Source organism: Anneissia japonica, unplaced genomic scaffold (assembly GCF_011630105.1).
Source record: "Anneissia japonica isolate Jap-2015-1 unplaced genomic scaffold, ASM1163010v1 scaffold284860_len1800451_cov186, whole genome shotgun sequence".
Taxonomy (NCBI): Eukaryota; Metazoa; Echinodermata; class Crinoidea; order Comatulida; family Comatulidae; genus Anneissia; species Anneissia japonica.
Window position 1 is genome coordinate 873,871 of NW_022706010.1, and position 20,876 is coordinate 894,746.

Consider the following 20,876-nt stretch of genomic DNA (forward strand, 5'->3'; position numbering starts at 1 on the left):
CCCTCTAAGATGGTGTTATCTCGATCGGACCCACTTTCGCACCCCCCCCCCTTTTCTTTCTCCCCATTTTTCGGCCCCGGCCCTCCCTCTTTCGGACATCTTTGGATATTCCCCTGAACTGGCCTGCATGCCAGCAACTAAAGAACATAGGCTATTTATTTTTAACATTGTTCTGTGTATATCATTTGAATTTCTTGAATTTCAAACGAATGACCGCTGATTTTCGTATAATTTTTGTAGCATTTCAAATGAATGTACCCACTGTTGTCTTCTAATCGGACTAAAATCTGACCGAATTTTGGCCGATATCGAAAAAAAGTTCGGCCGAATTTGGCTGTGAGATGGCGTGTGTTTGGCCGTGAAGCCTGTCGACTATCTGGCAACCCTGCTACTAATCACGAAAATGATTTGTGAACAGTACTACCGTACCGGCTAAATAACACCTGCACTGCATATCCATAGGTCTCGACCTACAATAAACTAATAACACCATACATAGGCCTTGCCTACCTAGGCACTGAAATATTATCTTAAACTACAATTTATTATTATTTTCAGATGGTGTTCATGTCGCAGTCGTCAGTCAGTTAAATTCCTCACAAATGGAAAAAAAATTGCCTCGGCCCTAGGTAGGCCTAGCTAGGACTTGCTTGGATGGATACAGGTTTGTTAATATCTTAAACTACAATTTATTTATTTTCAAATGGTGTTCATGTCGCAGGCGTCTGTCAGTTAAATTCCTTACAAATGAAAAATAAAAATAGCCTCGGCCCTAGGGTTTGCTTAGATACAGGTTTGTCAAGTTAAATTTATAGTCTTAGCCTACCTAGGCATGGCCTATAGATACCGGTACCTTTCACGATCACTAGGCCTAGGCCTAGGACACTGTGACCTAGGCCTAGGCCTAGGCTAGCCTTAGGCCTAGCCCTAACTAAACAGAAATACACATCCCCACATACCTCAATGTATCCTGTTTCTGTCATAATGGTGATTATTATTAAGGAGATATCCTTGTTATATTATATTATAACAATGAATACTGGGCCTGATAATATAATTTTGTACAAAAATCTCGAGTAAATAATTAATGGTCGAAGCCAGATTTCGCGCGTGTTTACTATGGCGCGCCTGGATATACAGCCTGACTTCATCACGCTTTTGTTCTTAACAACTGGGTCAGGTCAGGTCTGGTATTTTCGCTACACTTCATTGAATTTATATTATAAGCTCGACAGTATATTAATTTATTAAAAAACAAATTGATGAAAAGACGTAAAATTGTAGCATACTGTTTTGTAGTTAAAAACTGAATTACAATCGCCAATATAGTTTATACAATTCCGAAACCTGGGCGGATGGGAGGGATATCACAAGGAGGGGGAATTTTATAAGCTCGACATTATATTTTATTTAAAATCCAAATACAATCGATGAAAAGACGTAAAATTATTGCAGCATACTGAATTAGTAAAACTAAATTACAAGTCGTCTGCAGTATAGTCTAGTCTGTCCGAAACTAGGGGCGGATGGGAGGGGGTGTCGCACGGAGGGGGAACGGCAACGTCCCCCATGTTTTTCCACTGTTACAATGTTTCGTAAAGCCTGTTTTCCACTTGGCGAATTCCCCCATGTTTTTCCACTGTTACAATGTTTCAATGTTTCGTAAAGCCTGTTTTCCACTTGGCGAATTTATTCGCGCGAATGGAAAGCGGCGGCTCATGCACATGCGCATCCCATGGTTTCTATCGGAGTTTTTGCTACTAAAAAAATGCGCAACCAATCAGAACTCGGGAAGCGAACCGACGCTTTGATTCGCGCGAATAAATTCGCCTAGTGGAAAACCAGCTTAAAGCCAGTTTTCCACTAGGCGAATTTATTCGTGCGAATCGCATATCGAAAGCGTCGGTTCATGCGCATGCGCGTTCACAATTCTTATCGGAGTTTTTGCGAAACGAAAAAAAGCGCAACCAATCAGAGCTCAGGAAGCGAACCGACGCTTTGATTCGCGCGAATAAATTTGCCTAGTGGAAAACAAGCTTTAAGCCGGTCGGGAAAGCCGGTTTTCCATTAGGCAAATTTATTCGTGCGAATCTAAGCGTCGGTTCGCTTCCTGAGCTGTGATTGGTTGCGCATTTTTTTGCTTCGCAAAAGCTCCGATTTGGAATGTGAATACACATGCGCATGAACCGACGCTTTCGATTCGCGCGGATAAATTCGCCAAGTTGAAAACAGGCTTAAAGATGGTTTTCCACTAGGCGAATTTATTCGCGCGAATCAAAGCGTCGGTTCGCTTCCTGAGCTCTGATTGGTTGAGCATTTTTTCGCTTCGCAAAAACTATGATAGGAATGTGAACGCGCATGCGCATGCGCATAAACCAACGCTTTCGATTCGAGCGAATAAATTCGCCTAGTGGAAAACCGGCTTAACGCAGCAAAGCTGAACACAAATATTTAAATATGCCGCTTCCATGAAACTGACAAAACGGGTGCCTCGTTTTAAAAATCCCGGATCCGCTAATTATGTCATCATCAGAAATGAAAAATTATCCATATTTGCAAGCTTATATGCACAAGTACCAAAAGTGTTTGACCAATCAAAACATTACCCCTAGTAGGTGACATATTGAATAAACTAAAGATCAAAGATCTTTAAGATGTTTGTCATGAAGATGGCAAGTCATGGAGAAGTGCATTACAATAGTGAAGACGTGAAGACAAAACTGAGTGAACAAGCTTTTTGGATGTATCAACAGATAAATATTTGTGGTTATAAACATTGCGATTTGTTAAATTAGATATAATTATTGCTCATGTTAATAAACTGAGATTATTTTATAGACCATTTATCTCTCATGTTACTGAATTGAGTTCATCGATTTGTTCAGCAGTTCTGAGCGTTCCTTAATGTTGCTGTGATCCCATTAATGTTAAATGCATACATAATTGTTATTCATGTTGAATTACATTATGTTACCCTTGTAGTCAAGAATATGACAGGTTAAACGGATAAATTATGTATGCACTGTGTCTTTAACAAATTATTCAAGATGTTCAATACTCTGGCATTCATTTAATTCATTCAATTCAATTCAGCATTTCTATTATTTTTTACTGGTATTTCAAGATTTGCAGTTTTTCAATAGCCATAAACTATGAATCCTATTTCGTCACTGCTTGCTTAATCATATTACTGTATTCGGAAAATATTGTATTAGAATTTAATAGGCCTATACAGTAATTTCAGGATTGCACATACTATCAACCATATACAATTTTTGTATAAAAATTGCCTACTATCAACCATATACAAAATGTCAAACACTGATTATAAATAATATGGTGGGCACAGCTAAGTTAACAGGTCGTTGTGAATGTATGTTTGTACTGTAGGCCTTATGCAACAGAAATCAGTTACTTGGCCCAATCTTTATTCCGCCCTGAACCCCCCCACCCCATTTTAACAGGTTTTGGTAGTGAAATATTAGAGTGTTTAGAGAGGTAGAGTGAACAAAAATTTACACCTCCAAGAAAGGAAGCAAAACAATCAGGATGAAGTAGTATGACAAGTTAAAATACAACAAAATAAAATCCAAATCTGCTCGTGCTTTCAGAACTGCTTTTATTTAAAAAATCGATTTTGCAACAATTTTATACACTGATGGATCGACTTTTCATACAGTATGTGTGTCACTGTATCAAAGGTGCTTCCAAATAAATTGATTGATTATCGTGAGTACTTAATACCAAAATATTATTTTCAATTTCAACAGACAAAGCAAGTAAACTTGCTATCTGGTACCTATCTAGTGTCTCTTCAACACTGTACCTCAATTTTTGTATTTACTGATATTCTGAATAAAATAAATCAAACAATTAATAAATAAATCAGTGTTTAAATGCCAATTACACCCATACCCACCTAAACATTGCTTCCAACACACTTCCTTATATATTAATGTTTTGTGAAATGCTGGTAATAAAAAAAACTAGGCCTAATCTCAGCTGGCCTCATAAATATGAACCTTCTATCTATAATCAATATAGAACATATCATATCATTTACAATAAGATACATCAGAAAATGATTTCAAATCCATTATATTAACTGGCCAATAACTAGGGTTGTTCCTTATGGTTTGGCCAAAACCTCTTTTCAAGCAAAATTACACGTTATAAACCAAATCAATCCTCCCTGTCCATCAAAACCATGAAATAAAAATCACCCCTCAGAAAAGCGATTCTCTTAGGCTCCCCCAGGTTGCCTAAGCATCCTCTGGATCTCACATGAAATCTACACAAGTAATCCTGGTTACAGGCCTGAGTACTTAATTGTCCTAATTAAATAACTAGTAAATTTTGACTGAGGCTGTGACAACCTACAGCAGCCAGAGTACATTGCCACCGCTGGTGGTGGGAGGGCAATGCACAGGGACACTATTCCTCCTATATACTAAAGTGTGTATGCATTGTTTAACATACACAATAGCGCATTCGATTCGGACTTATTTGTTGAGTATGTTAGCCACGTTAAGTACAAACTCAAAGAAAAGTTAGTGTTATTTAACCAACCGAATACAAAAAGTACTTAACAGATTTTCTGTTGAGCACGAAAGTTCCCATTCGAGTAAGAAAATTGTCTAACTTGTATAATAGACCAACATTTTAAATGTCTCTTTTGAAAGAGAATGTACTTCACAGGGAGAGCAGCTTGATGGAATAGAACCAAGAACCTTAACATCTCATTGGTTTAGCTCACACACTGGCTAACACCTAAGAGCCTAAATAGAACAAGAGAGTTTGTAAATACGTCACCCCACTAGTTATGATGGAAGTTGCCACCTTCATTATGGAGTGAGCCCACCGTGTATGAGTTCACATGAAGTGCGCCCACTCGATGGTATAAGATAAAAAAGTAAAGAAATCTACCGCCATACACAAAAATTTTTTTATCATGTACAAAACGGATAAATAGACAAACAGACCATTCACGGTGCAATACTGGGTAATCCATTAGCAGCGGCTGTCCTACACTGGCATTCTTACGTTTTCAATGAGGTAGTTGGCTCTCTTGTTCTATTTATACTCTTTGCTACCACTAGTTTTAACTAACTGTGATATGCTTCTCTCTTAAACTTTGAAATAAGAATACACCAAATTCCATCTGATTTCGTGTATGAAGGTTTTCCACGAGTTCAGGCTCCAGCAATTTAATTCCGTCTGATTCTATGTCTAGATATTCGCCACGAGTTAGGTTCTTCATATTTATTGTAGAGTGGTTCAAGACGCTGCTGTTTCTTCTGTTTGCTAAGTTTAGTTGGGTCTGAAAATTTGTAGAATGCCGGCGCAAACTCCACTAGCCACTTAGGGTCAATGGTTGTCACCTCTCTCATGTACTCCTTAGTTGTCAACACCAGCTCATGGTATATCACCCTACAAAAAATTAAAAATTATGTACTGTAAATGTTATTATCTACAGTCTTATTGGTTGTGTCTACAAAGACTAATGATGGCACCAGTGGGGATGCCTGTTCTTAAAGTATACTTTTGCTAGGTATAATTGTTAAATCTAACTTGCAAAATAATGGATTTAAGACAAATTTAAGCTGATTTCTCTGCTAAGAACGTTCAATAAATCTGGCCCCTGAATCGCAGCTTATGCAAAAAAAGCAGCAACGATTATTTAAATTAGGCTCACACTACGTCAATCGACAGTCATCTAATCAATTTCGTGGAGAACAACGTGACCAGAGAATCGTCATCAGCGACCTGCTCAGACCACCATTGAAAATCAACTAAGTCGCTTCATAAAGCAATTGCGAAAAAGTAGAGATGGATTCATGAGCCAATGACTGACTTGACACGGTGTGCCACCAGCTCAATAATACTTACCAGTCTGGCTGCCTGTTGAACAATGCACTTGCTGGATGGATGTACACCACCTGCTGGTCACAAAGCGTACGATAGCCTTCCTGAGGATCCTGTTAAGAGGAAAAATAACCATTTTAATTAACACTTGGCCATGGAAACGTATTTTAATTACATGAATTTTAATTATAATACTCCTTGTGTATATATAGTAATTATTGTATATTTTTTTTAATAATGAATGTTTTTTGTACTGTTTTCAATATTTTGTAATGTTTTTATAGTGATTTATATCATTTTCATAGTGATTTTATATTGTATCTACTGTATGCTCCCTCTTATTGGTGTTTACTCTGTTGGGGTGAAATGAAATAAACCAAAAAATAAATATACCAGCTAGTTCATCATACTCAATAGATGGAGGTGTTAACATCAAAAGCTAACATTTTTATTCTATTTTACTTTATTTTTTGAGAAATTAAAATACAATACAAATGCTCTCCAAGAATAACAAAAAGTAAAACACTACTGAAGATTCTCAAAATGCATCAAATAAAGTAAAAAACTGCAACATTAAGTGAAAAAAAAAAAAATCCATGTATAATATACTATAACATAATATATAAAATTACAACATTATGTTCTTATATAGAATGTGTGTCTCAAGGTGTGTTAGCTGTGGGGGTCAGTTACATAGCTTATTCTGGTTACCTTTTTAGCAGCATTGCTGAAGAACCCACTGAGAAGAGCTTTCTGGACTTTGGCCGTTGTCTTTCCACAGGAAACAACATCTAGCTTGTGCCTATATAGGTAACACAAATATAAAATGTGATAATTCAGCACAATCTACCTGACCCCTTTCAACAACATGAATATCATGTACACTATGATCATAGCCAACGTGATCCCCGTCAATCATTGTGATTATTATAAACATTGTGATCATGTCTAACATGATCATTGTGATCATTCTGTCCACATTGAAATGACCACCATGATCACCTTAAATCCTTTTAACTATGTGATTACCACACACGCTGTGATCCTAGCTAACATGATCAATTTGACTTATCAATCACTGTGACTATTACAAACACTGTGATCATGTCTAACATGATCATCAATATAATTCTGTTCACATGGAAATGATGACAATGATCACCTTGATCCCTCTGAATAATGTTACTACTATGGACAATGCGATTGGACTTATATAATGTTTATGATCATTCCAATCACATTAAAACAACAACAATGTGATATAATAATAAAAACGCAGCAATCACAATTGTTACTGTGATCATCATCAAACATCTACCTGTCCATAATGCCCAGTAACTGTTTGCGGACATCTTGAGACCGTCTCAGTGTCCTTGCTTGCACAAAATTCTCAAAGCACCATGGATTTGAAAACTTGTTGTTTTTCCAGGAATTGTAAACAGCTAAGAGTGTAAGGTGGTCGCCTTCTTGTTGGTGGAACTTGGCCTTGCGCTGGTCTGCTATGGCTTGCTTGTCCTACCAATTCAAATCAATTAACATCATTAAAAGTCATATTCAATTTTTTTCTTGGCAAAAACATACATACACACATATCATATTTATTTAAATAAACTCCCCGCTTTGAATAAATGCCCCTTTCTAGAGCTTATTTTGGAATAAACACCTCTCTCAAATAAACTCCCCCGCTGCTAAGTAAATGTAAACAAATCTAATGGAAGCAACATCATTTCCAACACATTCTATTAATGTTCTACTCCAGGATACCTGGATAGAAACAATAAGTCTTTACAATCACGCATTAACATATTTTGAAGGTAATTATTTAATAATAATTATTTAATAATAATTTAATTAAGTTGTGGCTAGTGATCTCCATAAGCTAAGGATAAGCTGTGCAACTGCACAGAATAGAAATGACTGGAGAAAAGCTATCATGGTGAACAGTCTAACCCATGCTAGCATGGATTAATTACGGACTTGAAATGGGTTATTGATTGACTGATTGATAGTGCTTTATGTTCTAAACGATGGCTACAAATGTTGCTTACCTTTGGTCTATAAAAAACATTTTGAACAGAGAGCATTGACACTATAGTAAGAATCTCATCACTGCATCCTAAGTGTACAGACATGATTAAAACCTTTGACAACATCGGCTCCAGTGGAAATTCTGCCATCTAACAAAAAAAAAAAAACATAATCAGGGCTGGAAATGATGCGTGACCACACGACCGGCGGTCAGAAGCATTTTAGAAAACAAAAATTTTATATTTTTTTTTGTTTCACAATTTAAATGTACCAATGTTTAGCTATAATAGAGTACTACAGTGTTAGGTCACAATACTATGTGATACTACTCTGTTGCTATCATTGCAAAACGCGTTCAACCGGACGCCATTTTCTCCACTGACAAACCATTGATCCAAATTTCTAAAGTAATTATGAAGATGTTGTATCTTAGTTTTTCTTTGTGTGTTCGATAAATAATATAATGCGAGCTTTTGTGTTTTTAGTACATTTTGATGATAAAATATTAGATTTTAAAATGCCTATTCCAGAAAGCCTATGAAGTCATTCAGGCGTAATGAACGGTAACCAACGTCTGGTAGGCAACAGAGGGCGCTACCTGGTGTTGTGACGACACGACTGTGGTACTCTATTTTGTAAAGATAGCAATTGGTGCTGGAGTCATTTGATCAAGATAATTTTCATGGTCAGAGGCACAAAAATATTTTTTCTAGACCTGAAAATAATACCATATGTTATATTTTCATGATGTTGAAATTCAAGTGAGGGAAATCTCTACATTATTTATTTCTTGAACTTTCATAACAAATAATCCAAGAGCTTACTTTATATATTTATTTATATTGTTTTTAAAATCAAAAACAATCTTTTTGACAAGTTCTTACAAATCGATATGAACATTGAAAAAAATTTCAATTACAATTTATTATGTAAATTCCACTGTGGTGCAATTATTTTTAATAAGTAGGTTCCATATAAATATATTTTAGTTTACCAATCAATAAATCAATCAATTAATCAATCAATCAATCAATCATAGATATATTTGTTACACACACAGTGCATTTCAAGACTTTTTTTTATGATTGCAAACATCTCCACCTATAATGAGACTTTATAAAACATTACATAGGCTATTCCAACCTATAAGTGATTATTCACTTTATGTTAGAATTAGATGAGAAAGAACTGAGTACTACTCAGGCACTACTGAAGCTTACCCTCCTTCCAAGCCTAGTAAGTAGACCCTCATCATCAAGGGCACTCAGAGAGTGAAGCTGTTCCATGGCTGTGATGAGTGTCTCCATAGGGGGTGGATCCATAAAATCAAATGACAGAAGATCGTTGATGCCCATGGCCTTGAGAGAAAGCAGCGTACTTACTAGATTGGTACGCTGGATCTCGGGCACGGCAGTCGTTAGCATCTCATCCCGATATGCTCGTTCTGTATACAACCTGTAGCACTTTCCTGGACCAGTGCGGCCAGCACGACCTGCACGCTGCTTAGCTTGTGCCTGTTAAACAATATATAAATTGAGTGCCCTAATTTTAAAGTATTTAAATACAGAAGCAAATTAATAATGATGATAACCACAAAAAAAGGACAATATTAAAAAAAAACAACAAATACCAAAAGACGATAGGCCTTACCTGGGAAATAGGTGTGACAACGAGCTGGTCCATTCCAGTTTTGGAATTGTAAACTTTCTGTTTGACAAACCCTGGGTCAACCACATAGTAGATCCCATCAATTGTTAACGATGTCTCTGCAATGTTGGTTGCTATGACAACCTGTATGTATTCAAACAAGTTACAATCTTAAAAAATATCCTAGTTACTCAAGCCCAAATGTTTGTCCAGAGATATTTCTATTTGAATAAATGCTGCAGCCCTAAATTAAGAGTACATAAAAAATGCTTTCATATTTGTATAAGAATACTATTAGATAACCATTGCTGCAAATCAGATCAGCCTATCAACAATTTCATTAGCTCCGCTTTTACATAATTTTACACAAGTAATAACAACAATAATAATAAAGTAAATTAATTTGGTTTGTACAATATACTAATAATGACAAGTAAATATGAAGTTTCAGACTATAGAGGGCAGGCACCTAGTACTAAATGTGCTATTCCCGCCTTACCTTCCTACTCCCAGGAGGAGCTGGGTCAAATATCCTTGTTTGCATTTCACTGGGAAGAGATGAGTACACAGGCAGAATTATCAGTTCAGGGACCTCTGACCCCATTGATTTCATCCTCTCAAATAGAATCTCACAAGCAGTGTCAATCTCCTCTTGACCAGTCAAGAACAGAAGAATGTCACCTAGAAAATATGGTAAAATAACAAAATGGTAGGTAATACAACTGTAATGCACATAAATAATGGAGATCCACTCTATGTTCTGAAAACCAAATCCTAAGTGCAAGAGAAAAAAGAATACAAAAACCAAACAAAATAATCTGAGATTAAAAACCCTCACTCTGTTTCTTTGTATATAGTTGATGCGCTTGATCCGCTAGTTGTTGTTGTACTATAGGGATTTATTATTACCAGATATATACATACCTGGTGAAATGTAACCAAGTGGGGAAGATGCACATATTATGTGTAAAGTTAATTGAACGTATGGGGTTCAAATCTCCCCCCGTTTATGTATTTTTTTAATTTTTTGTGCATCTGGAATACTTTTTTTCAAATTTATATTATTTTTCACACTTTTTTTGGGAAAATTGGGACAGCTGATTAAAGACATTCTAAAATCTGCAGTTACTTCTCCAATCCATCTACCAAACAACACAGGCTTCAAGAAGCAAGCTTATCAGTCGGGCTTACATGCCTTCCGGGCTGCTTTTTGCTGGGCCTAGTCCACAACAATCCGCACAATTTGACACTGTCAGTTGCGACCTAAAACTATATAAATAAATAACGTTCTAAAACCTACATGTTACTTCTGATGGGCACCAAATTCGAGGATGACCGAGATACATGTAATATTGTCAAGGTGTGAAAGTTTGAGGTTAAACGGTTCAGTAGTTTTTGTGTTACGCTCCCAGAAGTACAAACACACAGACAGACAGATGGAGCTCACTGCAATACAAATGAGGCTTGCCATCCCAAAACCAGCATCAGTGACCAAAAAATAAAAATTTACTTTTTAATATTTTCTTATTCCCTACATTATAAGCTTTAAAACTTACTGGAATCGACTTAATATTGCCACAGTTGAGTAAAAGTATTATGGCTTCTCTATAGAAAGTATAAAAAACTGCTACATTCTTATGCTAATTACTCAGCTTAAAATATAGCAAGATTATGCTGGTTTTGGGATGGCATGCCTCAAATAACAAGTAGAGTATCACCATTGTCATGCTTATATATTGTTTGCAGGTGTATTCTTTGCAAAGAAGCAGAGAACATAGACAGGTAGAGGAGAATTGACAACAATCTCACCTGGTGGTTCTGTTAGATGGATCTGCATAACAGTGATAAGAGAAGCATCGAGGTAATCGGTCTCCGCTTCCTTTGTGTAAAGTGTCTCAACAGGGAATGCACGACCAGGAATTGTAAAAATTGGCTGAAAATAAACAGAAAGGAAATTTATTTTAATTTATTCACCAAATCAACAGCACACTTTCTTGACTGTCACTCACAGATTGGGATAAAATATCCTTAAAACAAAACATATAAGACTGAAAAAGTTTGGGTTGCCCAGCCAGACAACCAAAAATCTAGGGTCAGCTATAATCTGTATTCTTGTCCATTTCATTGTAATGCACATTTGAACATATTTTAATGCTTTAATTAATTTTAATTTTTTTATAATTTTAATTTTATTTACTTTTATTTCTTATTTTTAGAAAAGTATATTTTTTAACAAAGGCAGGCAAAAAGTACTTATGATGTTCAAAAAGGCAATTTTTAAAGTTTTTGTTGGACCTTAGCAAAAATATCAAAGAGGAGGAGCTGAGCTGGAAGGTCCATTCTGAAAAACCCTGAGTTTCAAGCTAAATAAAATTAACCAGAACTTACGGCTTCGAAGAAATATTGCGAAAATTTTACAGCGTCCAATGTGGCAGAGGTTACAATGAGTTTCATGTCAGGACGTTTCTTAATGGCTTTCTTCAAGAGACCAAAAAGAACGTCCGTATGAATGGTCCGTTCATGGGCCTCATCCAACATGATGATAGAATACTGGGAGAGATCCGCATCAATGAGGCATTCTCGGAGCAACATTCCCTCTGTCATGTACTTGATCTTGGTTTCTGGGGAGGTGCAATCTTCAAAACGGATCGTGTAACCAACCTACATAAAAATTTGGAAATGATCAGTATCCCAACAAGAGCAATAAGCAATCTTGTAGTTCTCGAAGGTCAAGATATATAAACCATAGAGAATATAGTATTGTCTGAAATCTTTTGGTACAAACAGACAAAAAGTGTAACCCATCCAAAATCACACAAATAAAAAGTGATGTTGTTGGTCTATGAGTAAGATACTTACCTGGATGAACCGATATAAGCCATAGTCCTAATGAAACTTACCAGCAAAACTAATGGAATCGTCTATCCCAGGCGTATATGACACATCAACATTACGTAACAAGCCTAAAAATTTCCTTTTACTGTGAGTGAGTAGAGAGCTTATATCGGTTTATCCGGGTTAGTATTAGACAATAAAACTCCATAAAACACAGATAATATATAAACTATATTTGTTTCTATGTGCCTGACCTGATTTGATGATGATAATGAAACTTACTTCTTGTCCCAAACGACAACCAAATTCCTCTGACACTCTCTTAGCAATAGACATAGCAGCTACCCTACGAGGCTGGGTACAACCAATCTTCCCTGTAGTTACATAGCCTGCCTCAGCTAGGTACTGAGTCATCTGTGTTGTTTTACCTGAGCCAGTTTCTCCAATTACTACTAGAATTTGATTGCTTTCTACAGCCTACAAAAGAAGAATAAAGCACTTATAATATTGGATTTGGAATATAAATTTAATTAATAATTTTATCAATTTTTAGAGCAGAGCTGTAACTTGGTGGTCATCTGAAACAAAGACTGCTTCTGCTAGGCATTACTCTACGCCTACGTTGATGTGTAAGGATTTATGCATACTTAGTGACACTTAGTGCACATTTGTTATGGTTTATTCATGGTACAACAATCATTTGAAAAAAAAACTAGGCACTATGCATGCGATTTCCCTTAAAACATATAATTTCTTTAGGCACTGGTCATTTGAACACGTGAAAAATTTGACTGAAATTTTTATAGAAACCAGATATAATTAACAATATTTTACAGCACTTGATTTACAGAAATAAAAAAAACAAAACAAAAAAAAACTGATGCAAACAAATTATTATGAAATATTTAAAAAAATGTCAACTTACATGGACCAACTGATCCTTCAGCTTGTATATTGGCAGACTCTGACGCTGTTCAATAATCGACATCTTTGTCTTCCTTCCATAAGAGGCGTTTGTGCCACCAAACGCAACCTTCTTCCACTCTGGCATCTCTGGCGCTGGCATCACCATGTTCCTCACGTTCACAGCCAATGCTCGTTCACCTGGATGGAAAATACACCAGATTAAACTCACCATCCTCAGATAAACTGGATTTGTGGAAAGCAGGCCATACAAGTGTCTCTGGGGTTAGAAATTTTGAAATAGACCATATAACTTAGTGTATGTGTGTTATGCTGAGAGTCTGGTGGAGAGGTAATGTTTCTCTTTCTTGTACTGAAGATCCCAGTTCAAACCTAGCCAGCGTTGGGTTTCAACTGGAGTCTGTTCGGCTCCTTGAGTAACGCTTGCACGAAAATTAGGCAGGATAAGTGACAATGCAACTGTTACAATGTCGTTACTGGCACAGCACTTCTGATTTTCCACAGTGACAGGTTAAATATCAATGTTAGGCAGGTTAAATATAAATGTATGTAACCATTTCTCCATGTCAGTTGGTGTTGCACTGGGGTAATGTGCCAGGCAAAAATTTCCACATTCAAATTTCAAAAACAATTAATTTATTTAATTTATTTTATTACAAAAATAAAAAAATTATTTATTTTAATGCAGTTACTTCATTTACTACTATTTCTACTTCGTAAAAATACAATTATGAAAAGTGAAAAGTAACTTACTATTTGGCATAGGATCCACCCAGTTCTTGTTCATGCCTGTTGGTAAGTTTTCCGCCTCCGCCCTTTCCTGGGCAATCTTCACTTCTCGCCTTTCTTTCGACAGTGCACTCTGCATCATAGCAGCCTTAGACAGGGTTCCATCTGGATTCTGCAATTAACACAAAAGTTTTACAATTTCAACAGGTCATTTATTTAATTTTGTTTTCTTTTATTTCTTTTGTTTCAGTTATTATGTTAGTTTTAATTATTATTTAATTAATTTTTTTCTTTTTTCAATAATTTTTCAATGTCTTTAAAATGTCCTTAGATCAATTTTATAAATTTAGTTATTTTTCTGTTTCTCTAATGTGTCTTTTATTTTCATTTCGTTAATTATTATTTTTTTATTACCTTCACAATCCTGACAGGACTGAGTTCCATGCTTTGGCGACCATGTCCCCGTAGAAATGGTGGTTCTTCCTCCACCAATTCGATCTCAACATCTTCGTCGGACTCATCTCCATCTTTAGTAAGGATGCCTGTCTCCTCATCATAGTTTGGAAGCTCCGTTATCAGAATACACTTGGCCGATCTCATCTACAAAAAGTGTAAGAGAACAAACATATAATTTCCAAACAAATATATTCTTTGTTTATTCCGAAAAATTGTGTATTTTTGCTACTGTTTCTACACAAACATTTAGTAGCTTGTACTGTTGACTTCACATGTGTTGCACTGACAATGACGATACATTCAATTTTTCATCATGAATTTCATTTTAGTAGCAAGCAATGCAATCCAATGGAGCTCACTATATCTTCTTTTGTTCCTTTTTATACTGAAATTCCATTTTTCTTCATTGCACGTCATATTTTGTATAAAAATTCAGGGCAAATATATTGTTATTACTTGTGACAGCATGTTTGAGAACATAATTAAAGCACTTTCAACTAAACACAATTTATGTAATGATACCTAATATAATATAATAATATAATAATATGTTATTTGTCCTCAATCAACATGTTAAGCCACCTGACTTAACTGAATGGACATATACAAATAAAAACATGTTCCTTATCTCTCAATATGAAGGTTATTCAGGAGCCTAGTGAACAGAACCCGAGTCTTCAGCACAAGAAGCAGAAAGACTACCTCTTGGCCAACAGCTCAACTGTATATCTATGTACAGGTACATACATATGTGGCAAAGACAAGCCAAACCAGTCACTCGACGCAAAAACCAATTTTGAGTTATTAATACAGAGTTAAAGAGTAAAATAGGAGCTATACAATGGTAAAAAAATCTTTCAAATCCGAAATTTCCTTATGAAGTTACGAGCGTTTTAACATACAGCTGTTTAAAGAACAATATATGAGAAATCAGCCTTTAAAGTTTATGATTTCGTACATTTCTCATGCAGAAACTATCATCAAATCCTTAAAAATTGTTGTTTTAACCTCGAAAATGGGGAAAATAACAGCATAGCATGATGTATAGATAAAGCTTAGTTTAGTGCAATAAAATAGACTCTTTAAATTTGACATTCCAGCATGTTTTGGCCATTTTCTCTGAAACACGATTTGCGACGAGTGACTGGTTTGGCTTGTCTTTGCCACATGTTCATATCCATGTACATAAGTGTACATATATATATATTTATGTATTATCAGGTTAAATGATTTGTGAGCAAAAAGCAAATCAATTAGTAGAAATTTAGTGGAAATCAATAAGTAATCAACCATACCTGTTGCAACTCCCACTTTTCTGGTGATGTCATACGTTGCACTCGCTTCCGTATGCCATCATCTTCTATCTCGGGTACGTGCAAGAGTGGCATGTTGGATGGCCGATCAGGATTTCTTAATGACTCCTCTGACCTGGAGGTATCTTCTAGAGCATTACGGCGCCCTCTAGGGTTCAGATCTTCACCAGTCTCCTGGTTCACATCTTTCATAGAAAGACTGATTTTAGTCCCTGATATGCTAATGATCTTCACCTTTACTATCTGACCTTTGGCAACAACTTCACTGACATCTGACACTCGACCCTCCCTTCGTAACTAAGAGTAAAGGGATGAACATTATTTTTATTTCATACTTTTAATAGCTTCAGTTGCAACATTACTAGTCACAAGACGTACAGAATAAGTACAAAAAAAAAATTGTATACAAACTGCAGAAATTAATGTTGCATGTTGCTCTTTTGGCGTTCCATATAAAAACTACAAATGGAATGCGGAAATACACCAATTTGCTCCAGTAAACGGCAAGTGACAGTGAAAATGTCCGTAAAATTCATTATTTTTCCCCCAAATAAGCTGAAATATGGCATCATATTCACTTCATGAGCTGGAGACTTTGAAGATCTACTGTATGTTGTTAGAGTTTCCCATGTTCTGTTCTGAATTAATACCCAACGTTATCTGACACACTGGGTTACATTACTGTGACTTTAGGCTTTGATATAATATAAGCACAATTAATAATATAGATACTGATACAAATATTAAATTTCACTTGGATACTTTTTTATGTAACTTTTATCTTTGCAATTTTTGACATCGTCTGTTCATTTTTAATGTTTCCAATGAAATTTTTAATATTTAATGCTTCAATTGCACTGTTTTTTAATAATTTATAAATTTTTAATTGCCAATTTTCTATTTTTATAATTCAGCACATGCTGCAATAGACTGTTTTGTATGTGAGTTTTTCATGCAGTATAAATATACCCAAATACGGAATATTCATTATGTAATTTTTGAATAAAGTTCAAACATTATAATACCTCTGATATATGCACAAGTCCTTCGCATCTTCTCCTTAATCCTTCAAGTTGTACAAAGCATCCATACACCATAACACTGGTCACTTTACCATTATACACTTCTCCAACTTCTGGGTCCATAGGTGGTGGCTTACTCACAAACCGGTCATCATACTTTTTGCTACCACCCCCTCTGCTAGAATCCCTGTCTTTGTGCCTGCGTGAGTTATCATAATCCCTCGTCCTCTCGCGGCTTCTACTCCTATCTCGGCTTCTACTCCTTCTCCTCCTCTCTTTGCTGCGACTTCGCTCTCTTCGTCTCTCCCTACTTGAGGAACGAGACCTTCTCCTGCTTTTTTTCTCTCGTTTCCCCTTGTTTTTATGTTTATCCTTTTCTTTTTCTTTACTCTTACTTCTACTTCTTTTATCTCTTTTACTTGATACTTTTCTAATAAGACAAATAATTCAACATAATAATAGTAACAATGTTGGCTTATGGAAATTATTAAAAAAAATACTAACAAATTTTCACTACTAATTCTTCTATGATGTACTTGATTAACTGTTCTCAGAAAATAAAACACTTGTTAAACTCTGTGCCAAAAATATGGGCTTACAAATAATGAAGAACCCTTATGTTAATAGTTAAAAAAATCTGCTTTTAAATTATATATAAATCATTGCTTCTGAAGAAAAACACTTACTCATTAGGTACAATCCCTTTTGGAATCAATGCCTCAAGTTCACTCATTAAGGAATTTGCAACATCAACATCTTTGGCTTGAATAACCTATGAGATTAATAAATAATTCTAAAGTACACTTCTTTTAAAATACATTTGTATAATATACAACTCAAAATTATTTTATCTTTATAGATTAGTTAGATTATTGGCAAAATAATTAATAATATCATCATACAAGTTAATTAATTTTGCAAGGTCTTTTCTACTATATTCAGATTTAAACTACAATAACTTCTTCAGATTCAGACTTGGATTTATTGATCCTTATGGAAACATAAAAATTAAAATATATATTATTAAAATATTAATAACAAACATTTAGCTTTATAAAGATTTGAAAAATATGAACATATTAGTAGTGTATATTAATTAATAACATAATAAAACTATGTTAAGTTTAAGCTCTACATAGCTAAATACATGATGACATTCAATAGTTCATTAAATGCATAATGTAAGCAACACATGATTTCAATATGTTCTTTTAAATTATGAGTTTCAAGACACTTGTATAACCTTTAATTTAATACTATTAATATTAAACATTAGTTGAGCCTTCGAAAATATTAGTATTATTTCTGTGATATTCAACATTTTAAGACACTACACTATGACACAACTTACAGGCTTTTTCTCCTCGTCTGGAAGACAGAGGCCAGGAAAAGCCTCCTTCTTTTTGTCTAACTTTGTTTTCTCCTTTACCACCTGAACGGTAGATGAAGTACTTGGTACAGATTTTGGTTTCATGTGTTGTATCAAACGGAGAAGGTTTCTGACAAAGGATTCTTGCACCTCAACTCCATTCTCCTCGAGGGCTCCTTGGAATGATTGCACTGTGTCATTCTTTTCAGCAAGATCAATCAGGAACTCAGCTGTAAGGAAAAATAATATTATAGTATTTAAACATTACACAGTACATGCATGCCTCACAAGTAAACACCAATTATTTCTCTTTCATACATTTCTAAATTACAAACTTATTCAAAAGTTTGTATCTCATTAACCGTTCCCGATTTCTTTGTCAAACACTCTTTTTGTGTCTTAGAAAAAAAAGTCAGTTGTACAGCAAAACAATTTTTTTTTTTAAATTGGTAAAAACGATGAAAATAATACAGTATCCAATTTGTTTTGTCTTGTATTTATGTTATGTGGCTATTGGTCCCTGATGGCATTTCCAGCAATAAAAAAAAGTTAAATTGAATAAATTAAATATAAAACTTAACAACATACGAAGAGACATGATACAGTGGACATAAAAATAGGTTTGACATGAATGAAATCAGACTATTATAAATACAGGGGTGGATTGCTATAAAACAGTCTTAACTGGTAGTCTTAACTCCTCGAATAAAGCCAGCTTTATCACTTAGACGGTCTTACTAAAGTCATCTCTTAGAGACCATTGCTATAAAACAGTCTTCCCTAAGACCGCTTTGAGTATTGAGCAGTGTGTGCTGCTGAAAACAAGCACTCCCTGGTAACGTGAGATTAAGGGGGATGTCATGCGTGCTCGAAATGTATCGAAATGAACGTAAATAAACGCTGCAGACTTATTTTTACAGACGCTGAGAAATGTGCGGAGTATTCGTCGTTCGATTCTCCGACTTTGACGATCTAGGCCTAGGTCTTGCCATTGCACTGTTGAATTAATCAGCAGAACGCCATGATGAAAATGATTTAAGACCGTTTTAAGCCTCTTCCGAGTAGGCTTTAAAATCTAAGACGGCTAACTGGTTAGACCGCGGTATAGCAATAGTCAATTATCATAGACCAGCAGTGATGCCACAATTATAGCCGGCTAACTGTTAAGACTGTCTAAAGTCCGCTTATAGAAATCCGCCCCAGATCATTAACCTACTGAATTTATAGAAAAGTGATGAAATTTCCTACCAAGATCTTTGTCATTAACACCAAGATGATTCTCTATTTCAGTGCAGACTTTTGATACCAGCGACAAGTGCTCAAGCTTGCGGAGTTCATCCATTCTTATTTCTATGTGTAACAGCCTACAACCAAGATTCACTGGCCGATGATGACTTCTGTTGACTTGTTTGATGCTTAGTACATGCTGACAACACAATGAGGTTTGATTAAACAGATGGGATGCTACAATCACTTATTCTATAAGAAAATTGCATTCAGGTGTGAGTTTACAATTTAGAGAATTATGATGAATAGGCCTAGGCCGGTGTAGGGTCGTTTCAGCCCTGAGTCGATTCGGCCCTGAGTTGGTATTTTTGTATGGAGTACCGAAGGTGCGGCTGCGAATAATACTTTAATAGAACAAGGTGGCTAAGCAGTATACCAGTATATACAACATTATCAGATCATTTAGAAATTAATAATATAATTGTACTGTCTTGTACACTTGACTTTTCACTACTGGGAACTGCAAGAAAAAAGAACATTGTTTTTGAATAAACATACTGTAAAATTATATTCAAACTAATTAAAATTTCTGAAACAATAACAATCGTAAAACATAAATAATAATCATACTGAAAATACAAAAAAAGAAAAAGTATTATGTATAGTCAAGGATCGTAAAAGAAGACAGAGTAAATCATACTAAAACACACAAAAAAAAGCTTTTTAAAAATATAGAACCCAAATTAATCACAGTGCGTACTTGGCGCTTCATACTGCGGCCGTTAATTGCAATCGAAATGCTTAGAAACAATAGGGTGTGATCACTTCTGACCCGGGTCGTTTCGGCCTTCTAACCCTGGTCATTTCGGCCTTCTAACCCGGGTTGTTTCGGCCCAAAAAGGGGCGGCAACGACCCAGCTGAATCGACTCAGGGCCGAAACGACTCGGATTCGCCTAGAATTTCTTTCCATTTTGTCACTATTTAGATCTGATGAACGAAACATCACTACATCACCGTCCTGGTCCTTATGGCTGCAGCAGATAATTCGGCTAGGCCTACCTAAGCCTACAGCTAGAAAGGTAGCAGGCCCCAGCCGAACACCCCCTAAGCAGGCTAGGGTAGGCTAGCCTACAAGCTTGGCCCTGGGTAGGCCTAGGCTAGGCCTATCATAGTATCATGGCTATGCCTAGCGGATGACTTTTAGTAAAGTAAAGACACTGACCTGGGCCTAGCCTAGCTATATAAAGTCAAACAAAAAGTAAAGTAAGTGCCAGAGAAAACTAAGCATAATATATATACTTACTATAACAACAAATAAAAACGATATACACCTATTAGGCTAAGTCTACAAATTCCTTTAATAACACAAAACCGATTCCATCACAACATTCACGCTTTTATCGTTTCTGTAACGTTTGCACTTTAGTGCTCCAGTGTGTGCTACCAACTACTATAGAGGG

At 35.6% G+C, this 20,876-nt stretch overlaps 2 protein-coding genes across 3 annotated transcripts in view; both read right to left on the minus strand.

Moving 5' to 3' along the window:
* Positions 1-1,151, minus strand: part of LOC117106028 (hypoxanthine-guanine phosphoribosyltransferase-like) — a 10,463-nt gene extending 9,312 nt beyond the window's left edge. The window contains exon 1 of the mRNA XM_033247358.1: positions 960-1,151. Coding sequence (XP_033103249.1) covers positions 960-983 — 24 coding nt within the window. The 5' untranslated portion in view covers positions 984-1,151. The remainder of the gene's footprint in view (positions 1-959) is intronic.
* A 2,443-nt stretch (positions 1,152-3,594) lies between these two features.
* LOC117105995 (ATP-dependent RNA helicase DHX8-like) lies at positions 3,595-20,855 on the minus strand. 2 transcript variants are annotated; one of them, XM_033247299.1, is made up of 20 exons: positions 20,720-20,848; positions 19,437-19,667; positions 18,171-18,418; positions 17,506-17,591; positions 16,823-17,249; positions 15,780-16,094; positions 14,443-14,628; positions 14,053-14,200; positions 13,301-13,479; positions 12,658-12,852; positions 11,929-12,201; positions 11,350-11,473; positions 10,040-10,221; positions 9,544-9,684; positions 9,114-9,407; positions 7,914-8,042; positions 7,184-7,380; positions 6,577-6,667; positions 5,890-5,978; positions 3,595-5,430 (listed from the first exon to the last, which is right to left on the minus strand). In XM_033247299.1, the coding sequence occupies exons 2-20, from the start codon at positions 19,528-19,530 to the stop codon at positions 5,208-5,210; spliced, it is 3,621 nt and encodes a 1,206-aa protein (XP_033103190.1). In that variant the 5' UTR covers positions 19,531-19,667; positions 20,720-20,848; the 3' UTR covers positions 3,595-5,207. The 2 variants fall into 2 exon arrangements, with proteins under 2 accessions (XP_033103190.1, XP_033103189.1); XM_033247298.1 differs by having other exon boundaries at positions 5,208-5,430; positions 19,437-19,614; positions 20,720-20,855.
* Positions 20,856-20,876: the final 21 nt, after the last annotated feature.